Here is an 11,816-nt window from a genome sequence, read left to right as displayed (position 1 = left end):
GTGACCTCTATGGTTTACTTTCACTGGCAACATCTTCCCACACACTTAAAAAATCAAAGTCACATTGCACAAATTTCACAAGGTTATTTTACTAGAATTTAAGGGAGAGAAAATATAATTTCCATTTTCACAAAGAAAAGAAAGTTTACAATGAACTCTGGTCATACAGAAGTCATGTTCTTATTTCAGTTTCCAACCTGGGTGCACAAGTTGAGATGTCAGTATGGAGCCACCTTCCTATGACCTCTCTCTAAGAGGATCAGTTCTCACCGATCTCAGACGCCAGTCTGGAAAAATGTGTTTATGTAGTCTGCCTCACTCCATGGGGAATGGTGCTGGTTCCGTGACTGTCACCAACCATATGCTCTGGTCCATACAGCCTTCTTCTTAAACTCTGGAAGAACTCTCAAGGACAGCAGGGTGGCTAAGAGGACAAGAACACAGGGCATACAGATGCATTTGACAGAGCTGTGCTGTGTCTGAAAGGGTCATTTGATCAAAGAAGGTGTCAAAACAGCCTGGAACTGTCCCACTCGACTAGTCTTTAAGACTAAGTAATGATTTGTCTCATATCTTAGTAGAATTTAGAATTTTAATAGCAACCCTCCCCCCAAAAAAAACACGTTTTACAACTACAAAGGTAGTTATTTTTATCTTTTTTGAAAGTTACAATCAATAAGTAGTAAACTTTGCAGAACTGTTGAAGTTTTTCTTTTTATTTATTTATTTATTCTTTCTTATTTTACATATCGATCCCAGTTCCTTCTCCCTCCCTCCCTGATCTCGTTTTTCTTAATGCCTTTAGTATTTAAATGAGTATTTTTCCTCTGTAACATTTTAGCTTAAAGTTGTGTTTTTTATACATAAACACAATTATCTCCATTAAATGCTTTATTAAAGAAAAAAATTTACACCTATAATAAGGCTGAGTTCTTGTGCTCAGTGAAGCAAGTGTACCAATACTAAATTTTACTTGGACATGTGTCTGTAACGTATGTATTTCCTGTTGTGTTATGAATCCAAAGGAGGAACTTAAAAGAGAAATTCTGAATAGTATAAAATAATAATCCTTTAGTAATTACTACATATTTCTTATCTTATTCTTATTATTATTACATTCTTATTATTAATACATTCAGATATTATGTAAAATAAAAGAATGTGAAGGAATGTAAGGAACCCAGGTCATTCCAGTAAGCCAGTGACTTTGTAGTCTAGTAAAGGTGTGATTCCTTAAGCCAACTGATTGTTTTCTTTATTGATAGCAGTTGTTAGCTTTGTCACTGACGATAGCACATGCTTGAAACAATTGCCAGCCCATGGTCAAATCACACCTCACGTCTGTGTTTAGAACACTACAAGACTTTCAGAAAGACCTTCCATATTTGGGGCTTCCTAAAGTCATAATGTGCCAGTCTGTGAAGAAGTACAAAATGATTAAAACCGTGGTAATGCTCGAAAGCATGGGTGATGCCTAGTTCCCTTGGCAAAGTACTAAGAAGCATTAACTATTAGTAGAAGCTAGTAGAAGAATGTGTTTTAGGATTTAAAAGTAATGTTAAAACATGAAATGTGAAATTAGAGCTGTTTGCATACTTGTCCAATATGTTTCACATTACAAATATGGTAAGAGTCCTCATATACAGAATGGAGAAAAACTTATGGGAACCATCAAAACTGTCTCCAGAACTCTGTCTGAGTTTCAATTCACTGTATTTTTACTTTTCTGAATTTTGAAAATTTTAATTATTTTACCCTTACAGTAACATACCTAATACCATTTATCTAAAAATTAAATTTAAAGGCCCTAGCCCTCCTTTTTAATTCATTTTTCTGACTTGCAAGGCCACATTAAGGACACTTTTGGAAACTATGTGTTCAACTATGCTCTTCTATATCACAGCCAGCAATGGGTGGTTTTACCTATGTTGGACAAGAAGCATGAAGAAATACCTTTCAAAAGATCCTTGGACTTTGCTGCAAAGGCTTCATTAGGAATTTCCATGATGCTAAATAGCCAGTCAATGAACTAGAGTGAAAAAGAACACTGTCAATGAAATAAATCCCACCATCCACATGAGATTAGCCACTCTCTTGGGCCTGCATATAGACGTGCAATAGTCTTTTAGCAATTCCCGCTGGGGCTGGAGAGGTAGAAATGAGGATGGGAAGTAAGAATAACATCAAAGGAGGAGGGGTGCAGAAGTGAGACAGGAATGAAAGATACACCTCCCAAATCAGAAGGCCTCACAAAGGCCACTTCCCCTTAGTAAATAGAATAAGACCTAGTATAGACAGAGTAAGCTAGACATGGGCCCAGGGAACTTTTGTTTATCATTTACATTTTCTCTAGTCACCCTGAGAGGCTCAGAAAAGTCAGTCCACCCCCTCCTCTGAACATCAGAGTCAAGATTTGAGCCTATCTATAGCTGGCTGTAAAGCTATTTTCCCTGCATCATGATACCACTCACTGGCCCCGTATGCATTCTGGCCAAGGATAATAGGCTCATTTTTTTTTTCTTCCTCAGTTTGTTTAATAACTTACTAGTATGTACATTAATAGTCACTACAAACATGTACTCAATTAAAGATGTCTATCCTGTATCTAAAATGAACAGTGTCCCAGTCTGGAAATAACAGAAGAACCCATTTATTTTGGTTAAAAGGAGAATAAAATGCAGAGCTTGGGGCAGCTTCCCAATTCTTATCTGACTTACTTGTGAAAGACCTTTCAGCTGAGACACTCAGTAAGGTTAAGTGCAGCTAAGCAGGGTTCATGGTTCAGACTGTTTTTAAGGAGTGTTGTTCATATTTCAAGAATAAACAACAGATTATTAAAGTTTTGAACATCATAAAAATCCAGTGTTGATTAAAAGGGATTCAAAATAAGAATCTTCCAATCAGCTGTATTAAAGTCTGGATAGAGCCAGATAAAGGCTAAATAAAGGAGACAATGTTTCCGTGTGTTCTGCTGAGTCTTAAGGACTATATCCCAAAGTGCTTCTTGTAACATGGGCTTTTCTGAGGTCAGGAGTGATGGTATTGGGTTGTGACAAAACCATGTTCAGGCTCTAGAATAGGCCAGCTATGGCAGGTACACATAGTGGCTCTGCGAGATAAAATAAGCCAAATGGACCCTTTACTGTGTTATAGTAAGACAGCCACTCTAGACCTACACTTCCCCTGGAACATTCTCCCAGTCACCCCTGAACATGAGCTCAAGTCCCTCTCTCATTTCTAGAGTCATATCCCACACAACACACCATCCCCCAATCTTGAGTCTGTCTGCCTATATATCCTGACTTCAAGAATTGGAGGTAAAATGTATTCTTTCCACCCAGGATCAGGAGCACATGTGCCCTCAATAAGTGAATGAAGATACAAGCTTTACCTCTAGCTGCCACCTCACCATAAATGAGTTGTTGCTGTTGTCAGTGTTGTTTCTAGACAACAGATACCTGAGCCTTGACCTCTAGGACATGGCATAAGAGTGATACCTGGGGTTGAGTATGAAAGCCCTCGGTGTGATCCAAGCTTTGTTTAATTCCCACTTCCATCCTATAGGCAGCCTGACCCGCTAAGCAGGTGGCCGCCACCCCTCACCTTCTGGGTCTGTTCCTTCCATGGCTCTTTCTGTAGCAGCAGTAGCATGCTGCTGGGAAGGAGAGTGAGAACCTCTTGCACAGTGACTCTATGCATCGGACTCCTGCCAAGCAAAGCTGTTGCTAGCCCACAAGGGCCATTCTCTCGATGCCATGGCAACCAACTGGCACTGAGGCCAAGGAGAAGTGGGGCCTCATGGTCTGCCCATGCCACCACTGCAGCTGCAAATATCAGCAGCAAGAAGTCCAAAGCCTGTTAAGAAAAATGAGATCATACGTTTTATTCAAAGTGACACAGGTTCACAAACACAGTCTCCATCGTGATGCAAGGCTGTCTTCCCGTTCTCTCGCCACTCCTGCTGCCCCAGAAGAGGAAACTGCGCTGCACAGCAAACTCAGTTCTAAGCTGACTGAAGAGCCTCACTGCACTTTGGAAGGTTCCTGATTTCCCCTTCTGAAAGGCTGGGTTATTTCTCCAAAATTTCAAGAGAAAATTTATTCTTAATCATATCAAGATCTAAATACTCCTCCTTTGCTGGCGTTTTTAAAGAGAAAGAGATAAACTAAGAAAGATATTTGTTACATGGACAAAATTGATTTTTAAAAACATGAAACATCTGATTTTATTTTCAGACAACAAAAAATTTATCTTTAGGCATTAAAAAAAATTCTGTCTGGAATCCATCCATTCTACAGATTACATTAGACACTTGTAAAAGATTTAGACACGGTAATGGAGACACTTCCAAGATGCTGAATTACTGTGATTTCAATTATACTTTTTCCAGCTAATTTGCATGCTAAGTGTTTTGAGATTTTTTTGTAAGAAAACAGAAAGTTAATAAAAGCTCAGGAAATTGGGTGGGGGGAGGGCTCGAGAGACTGCATTAGCTTAAAAAGTTTTTTTGAAATATTTTTCAGTCTCTTAAGATCCTAACTGGTGAATTAAGATTTTAATAACGTCAGCTGGGTGGTGGTGGTGCATGCCTTTAATCCCAGCACTTGGAAGGTAAAAGCAGATGGATTTCTGTGAGTGTGAGGCCGGCCAGCATGGTCTACAGAGTGAGTTCCAGGACAGCCAGGGCCATACAGAGAAACCATGTCTCAAAACAAAACAAACCCTGTCTTCAAAAAGACACACAAGTCCAGATAAATGATACAGAGTTTCAAAGAACATAGTAGGCTATGCAAATTATACTCAGCCAGGAAGAATGCCTACAAAGAAAATTAAGGTGAAAAAGGTGGGGAACGGGATATGTTTGTATTTGGGTGTTCTTACTACTTCCCACTGTAAGAGGCCTTTTCTTTGGGGTGTCATGGGTCACATTACAGATATGATGACAACCTTCTCCATATGATGCCTGCAAGTGTTGGCCTGCACTTCAGGAATCTCTTCATCCTAGGCACTTTTAGTCACATGTGAGCCAGAGAAGAGTCCTGGGCCTGGAATTTCCACACATACTGTATGAGGACCCAGGGTTCCCACTACTAGTGTTCTTTGAATCCTATGCATCAAAAAACATGTTTTGTTAAAATATTTCTCAGCAGGGTGGGCTGGGGTGGGATGGTAGCACACACCTTTAGAGGCAGATGGATCTCTGAGTTTGAGACAGCCTAGTGAAATCTGGGACAGCCATGGCTACAAAGAGAAACCCTGTCTAAAAAAAAAAAATAATAATTCTCAAAAGACAGTCCCGAGAATCCTCAGAAACACAGCAGAGGCCTTGTGGCATCAAAGAGTTTTGCAGTGTTTCTTATGATAAATGGAAGAAAAACTTTGAGTGTGTTTGATTTTGGATCTTGGATGACCCCAAAGGTCATGTCTTCCAGGCTTAGTCCCCAGGGTGATGCTATGGGAAAGCAGTAGACCCTATAGGAGGTAGTAACCAGTGAGAGATCTTTTGGCTATTGCGGGGAGCAGGGTGTGACCTGAAAAAGAACTATGGGTTTTAGATCCGGCTCAGCAACACACTCCTTCCATGTGTTACTTCACCACAGGTCCAAAGCCATGGAATCAATGGTCCTGAGCTACAACCCCCAAACTGTATACCAAGTGAATCCTTTCACATTGTAAGCTGATGATATTGGGTATTTGCTACAGCTGTGAAGATAGCCATAGAGTCTTCTTTTGGGAAAGAAAATATAAATTTTACGTTTTAAAGTCCTCTGCTTCTCTACGTACCTCATCAGGAGCCACACTCTGAACAGATGGTTGCTGGTACGCAAGATTTCTCATATAACCCATCAGCTCCAAAAGCCACTCCAGTCTCTTCAACACGCCTGGAACAGACCAGCAATAATGGTCACAGGTGAAGCAGGATGAGTGCTCAGAATTCCTTAGACAGCTCTGAGGTGCAGTGCTTGAGATGTCGCTGCCCATGATACAGTTTACAGAGAGATATCACTCCCCACGATACAGGTTTTTACACTATTCACACCAGGAAATTATTTTAGCCTTTGTGTTTAAGTAAATCTGTCTTCTAGCATCCCTGTCCGATAGTGATAGGACACATTTACTGGAGATTTTTCTCCGAAAACTGAACACATTGGGAGAAATGTGGACTGAACTAGGCAGTGATGCAGAATCTCAGTAGTTAGCTGTTTCACAGTCCTCCTGTTCTCTCCTGTTTCAATAGAGCAGAATAATCAGAAGCCTATCCCAAGAAATACCAACCAGCTACCATAGAGTAACCAGAGAACAATGTCAGCACAGATAGTCATATTCTTTTTTTCCCCTTAAATGAAGGGTTCCAGCACAGGAAAAAAGACACAGGAAGGCCCTAAAGATTTAGTGAGAGGAAAATGAGCACGACTTTTAAGTAGGTTCATCAGGACCAACAGTAACATCAGATAGATCCAGTTCTATTCCAAGTATTTTTATCAAAATCTGAAAACAGCTACTAAACTTCTTCCCAATAAACATATTTTTTACTTTAAAATGAAAAATTAAATCTCTTTGGCTAGTGAAATTGCTCAGCAGGTGAGTGTACCTGCCACAAAAGCCTGATGATCTGAGCTTGATCTGTGGCACCCACAGTGCAAAGAGAGACCTATGTCCCCAAAGTTGACCTCTAACTTCCACACATATGTCATAGCACATGGGCATGGGCATACATACATACATACACACACACACACACACACACACACACACACACACACACGTAATATACAAAACTTATTATTAAATAGAAAAATTGAATTTCTCATCACAAGGTCACTTTTTTCAGTACTTAGACACTAAGGCATATAACAAACTGCTCAATTGCAACATCTCAATTGACCTAATAAACACACAGACAGCCAAGGTCAGAGAAGCCAAGAGCAAGCTCCATTGTCAAGAGGCTCTTACAGTCCAATGCCTAAAATGCTCTGCGAGTAAAACATTCCCAGCACAGCATAGCACACCTTTAATCCTAACACTTAGATCTCTTTGAGTTTAAGGTCAACCTGGTCTTCATATCTGTCTCAAGAAAAAAAAAAGATTGAGAAGCCTTTTCACATAATTTAATTTTGCTTTCGTTCTCCTTTTTGAAGAGTCAAAAATGAAATGGTCAACCCAAAACCATTTTCTGTCATTGGGCAAAATCAATTTCCATCTGTGTGTTTGGAAAACTAAAGTGGATTGATAGAAGTAACTTTGTGTTTGTATCCATGAGGTTCTAGAGCAGCGGGTCTCAAACCTTCTGAATGCTGTGACCCTTGAATACAGTTTCTCATGCCGTGGTGACCCCAACCATAGAATTATTTTCATTGCTAATTCATAGCTGTCATTTTGCTATAGTTAAGAATTGTAATATAAAAATCTGGAATGCAGGGTAACTGATATGTGAACCCTGTGAAAGGGCACTTGACCCCCAATGGGGTCACAACTCACAGGTTGAGGACCTGGTCTAGAGGAACAAAAATATGAAAATCCTCAAAAGAATCCATTCCTATGCCCAAGAAATGGATGGTGTGAGTTTAGCTTATCATCCACTGGAGGAGCTATCATCTGGGGTCAGGCCAAACCTGCATCAGCAAATGAACTAGTTTTTCTGTCCTATAATATTTTTACTGGTTACTTGGGAATTCTACATCATGAACCTAAGCACAAGTCTGAGCAGATATGTGCACCTGTAGAGTCAGCACATCCTTACCTGTGTTGGCATGGCTCACAATGCGTGCCTGGTATAAGCTGTGCAGAATCATCCAGGCCAGAGGCTCTTTCTCCTGGTGCTGTGCAGCAGCAGTGATCAGATCCATCAGGCTCATCAAAGGGAGTCTTCCTTGAGAAACCAAGTATAGTTTGACAAAGGCAGCCTTTTCTATGTTGTCCTGGGGGAGGTGGCAATGGTTCAGTCATTAGTAAGTCAACAGCACCTCAAGTCAAAGGCAACCAGGAACAGTAAGCTCGATGGTATTTCCCCAAACTCTAAAGCTATCCATTTCCTGTAGCTGCCTGTATTACGACAGGAGGCTGAAGTGCCACTTTTTTTTTTTTTTTAATGTAAACTATGAATGTGTTCAGAGTTTGGCAAGTAAGCATACACAATCATATAACAATGCTATTCTCACCATGATCCAAATACCAGTCTAAACCCTTAATATGTATTTAGTGCAGCAGTTTTCAAAATGTCACATAGAATCCTGAGGAATCCCGAGGCCCTTTGAGAGGTTCTATGAGGCCAAGACTATTTTCTAAGTCCACCAAACTATTTTAGTATTTTTAATGCCACTTGATTTTTTTTTTTTTTTTTTTTAAATCCAGTTATGAGGGACAAGAGAGATGGCTCAGTGGTTAAAAGCGTTTGCTACTCTTCCAAAACAACAGTGCAATTCCCAGCACCCACATGGTGGTTTAAAACCATCCATAACTCCAGTCCTTGGGGATCTGATACTCTCTTCTGGCCTCCATGGGCACATGATACTCAGATATACATGCAGACAAAACACCTACACACATAAAATAAGCAAAAACAGTTGAAATGCCAGTTACACTTAAAGTAAACAATAAAAAACAAACCAGAGGGATATGCATAAAGGATTCAGCTGTGTACCCCAATGTCATAGTTGTGTCAAGGAAAAACTCTAGTAAGGTGAAGTTGAGAACGAAAATAGTTCTATACACGGGACACTATTTCCTTGAATGAATGACAAACTATGGCTATTTTAACTACCTACTATACAGACTATTTTATTAAAAACCTAAAGAAATAAGCCCATCACACCAAGAAAAATACTTCATAATATTTGTTGTCAATAATTAAATTTAAATCTTCTAATAAAAATTAGATTTTCAGAAAAAAAATTGTCTACTTCTTTGAGTTTGACAACTTCCCAATGTATAGAGTGCTTTTCTGTTAAGATTTCTGAGGAACATAGCAAATATGATGTCTTCGTATTATATAATAAGACATAATACTATTTGGAAGACCTCCAAAACTTGACAAGCAAGCATTTTCCAAATTACCAGTGTATGATATTAGAAAATCATATATTTATCAGAGAGCTGATGTTCAAAACAAACTAATGGATTTTAATGTCAGAGTAGCAAACTTCCTTGGTGTGGTTCTGGAGAATTATTTCAAATAAACAACCAGCTGTTGACTTTTGGTGCAATATCAAGAAAGAACATAGTGATAAGTAATTACTGAGTTCTTGCTCTGAGCTGGTATTGTTCCAAGTACTTATTATAGACTAGATCATCTAACTCTCAGGCCAACCCTAAGAGGTCGGTGCTATCGTACCCATTTTACAGACAGACACTGTTCATAAGCTGCAAACCTGGATCTCATTCAACATCATCGGATTCCAGACTAAATCTTACCAGTCCCCTGAACTTCTTCTGTTTAAAATAAGCTAATCTCCAAAATGCTGTGAGTCAAACACTCTGTAATAGTGGTTCTCAACCTTCGGATGCACCAGAATTGCCGGGTTGAAGACACTATTCAAATACAGACTTCTGGGTCCCATGGTCTCCAGTGGGACTTGAGAATTCAAAGCCCAGAGACCCCCATGCTGAAAACCACTGCTATGTGATGCAAACATTCAACTATATAAGCAAGCCTGACACTGACAAGATAACTTCCAGCAACTGGGGAAATGGGGCTCATGGGTCTACATGGTATGAAAGGTCATATTCAAATAAGTATACCAATTGGAATGTATTTATGCCAAATGATCTGGCGCTTACTTCCAACTTCACAAGGCTTTTGTATTTATTTCATTATGTGACTGGGTCTGGGGGTTTCTTGTCAATTATCTTACGTTGGGACTAATAGTACTTGTTTTTCAAATGACCACCCTTCTGCATTAAAAAAGGACAGTATCTGGTACAAAAAAAAAAAAAAAAAAAAAAAAAAAAAAAAGAGAACAGAACTATTTGTTTAGGCCTTCAATGGTCAGAATATTCCCATTTTTGTGGGTATTACCTTGAAGACATTGTCCTATTCTTATTTTTGCCAATAGGTAACACAAAAATATTCTTGACCAAGTGTAAGAAAATTGTTATTCATCAATCTATCCATCTTGACAGTGTGCATTAAACACCAACCACAACACCAGGCTGACTACCAGACCTGACAAAGAGAAAGTCAGCTCCCTAAAATTACCCAGTAACAAGTTTTATGTAAAACCACATTAGGCTAAGAAGTTATCGTAAACAACTCTTCCAGTGGAATTTCTGTCTCAATAATGAAAATATGCATATTGTTACCTTGGTAACCTGGGAAAGCTGGTTGGCACCTTCATCCGTCATCTCTGAGAGGCACTTTGCTACACTGATGTACATCTCGAGCTCACTTCTCTGACAGAGACAAACCTCACACAGGTCAGTACAATGGAAGACAAGAATATCACGTCTATTAATACTGATGAATTATTAGAGTTGTTTAAACCCCGATAACAGTTGCTGCTGAGATTATAATATTGCCAAATCAAAACATAGGTCAGTCTTTTCACAATTGAAAACTGTCTTCCCCATTGTTCTGTGTGTTTGTTTGGCTGTACTTTTTTTCTCCCTATTGGAATTCTAAGCAGATTTTTAACCTTCTTGTGAAACTTCAGTGTAGAGGTCTGCAGGAGGAGGAGAAGGTCCCACATGATGCCATATATGAGTAAGACAGTGTCACCAAGGTGCACTGGGTAGGGATTTCTGTGCTTATTCGTCTTTGGCAGGTAACTGGTACAGCACCAGTTAACTAAAAGCTTTGGTTCTAAATACTCAACCTCAATTTAGATCTTGGAAACAAACACACTCCTAGGGAAGAATGTGGTTATTTCTTGCCAGTCTTCCCACCCATAGTCTTAAAACATTCCTCAGCCTGCTTTGCCAAAAATGCCTTTAAAGAAGCCCAAGCATAAACTGTCAGGAATGTAAATATTTTTGTTCTTTACCCGAATCCTATTTGGCAGAAGGTCAAAAATTTTCCCAGTAGCATCACAGAACAGACTCCAGAGGTGGTGGGAAGGGCTGGGCACTTTCATGGCCTGGCTCAAACCCTGTAAGGCACTTGGGCACAACTCGGGGTGGTTGGCTGGGCAAGTTTCTTTAAAAACTGCTACCACTAGGTTTTCAATGAAAGCTTGGATCTGTTCATCAGAGACGTGCTTTACCCACAGCGGCATGGACACCAGAAGGTATTTCTTGATGTTCAGCTGGAAAGAACGGAAGAGGTCAGAAATAAGCAAGTCAGTCTGAATTTGTGATGCTTAAACTCTCCAGTAATGTAACTCCTAGTAGCTACCCTTTATTCCAGGAGAAAGTCCCACACCCAAGGATATCTTGGCAGCATAACTGATGGGCTGGAAAAGAAAAAAGGAAAAAAAAAAAGTTGGACAGCAGGGAAGAAGGTAGATATGGAAGGGGTTGGGGAGGGTTTACTATGATCACAGCACATTGTACAATATTCTCTGAGAACTAATGAAACAATGGAAGGGGAAAAGAAGGATAAAACTAGGGTCTGAGGAGATGCCTCAGTTGGCAAAGTGTATGTTGTGAACACACTTTCAATCTCTAACACCCATGTGAAAAAGTATGGTAGTTTGCCTGTAATCCCGGAGAACAGGCTCCCTGGGGCTTGCTGGCCACTCAGTTTAGCCAAATCAGTGAGCTCCAGGCTCAGTGAGAGACCAGGTCTCAAAATTAAGAGGAGTGTAATTAAGGAAGATGGGTGATATTGACTTTTGACCTTCACTCCCATGCACCTGCCCATTTATAAATATGTATGCACA

The 11,816-nt window shown here is 39.8% G+C and overlaps 1 protein-coding gene across 3 annotated transcripts in view; it reads right to left on the bottom strand.

The window, feature by feature from the left end:
* Positions 1-73: 73 nt before the first annotated feature.
* Positions 74-11,816, bottom strand: part of Focad (focadhesin) — a 289,725-nt gene continuing 277,982 nt past the window's right edge. For all 3 annotated transcript variants that reach the window (XM_051188149.1, XM_051188150.1, XM_051188151.1), the window contains 7 exons: positions 10,980-11,240; positions 10,300-10,389; positions 7,742-7,919; positions 5,785-5,882; positions 3,604-3,855; positions 1,954-2,029; positions 74-424 (listed from right to left, as the gene is read on the bottom strand). In XM_051188149.1, coding sequence (XP_051044106.1) covers positions 351-424; positions 1,954-2,029; positions 3,604-3,855; positions 5,785-5,882; positions 7,742-7,919; positions 10,300-10,389; positions 10,980-11,240 — 1,029 coding nt within the window. In that variant the 3' untranslated portion in view covers positions 74-350. The remainder of the gene's footprint in view (positions 425-1,953; positions 2,030-3,603; positions 3,856-5,784; positions 5,883-7,741; positions 7,920-10,299; positions 10,390-10,979; positions 11,241-11,816) is intronic.

This window comes from Phodopus roborovskii, unplaced genomic scaffold (assembly GCF_943737965.1).
Source record: "Phodopus roborovskii unplaced genomic scaffold, PHOROB, whole genome shotgun sequence".
Taxonomy (NCBI): Eukaryota; Metazoa; Chordata; class Mammalia; order Rodentia; family Cricetidae; genus Phodopus; species Phodopus roborovskii.
The sequence above is the reverse complement of the archived record's forward strand: the minus strand, read 5'-3'. Positions and strand labels throughout refer to the sequence as shown.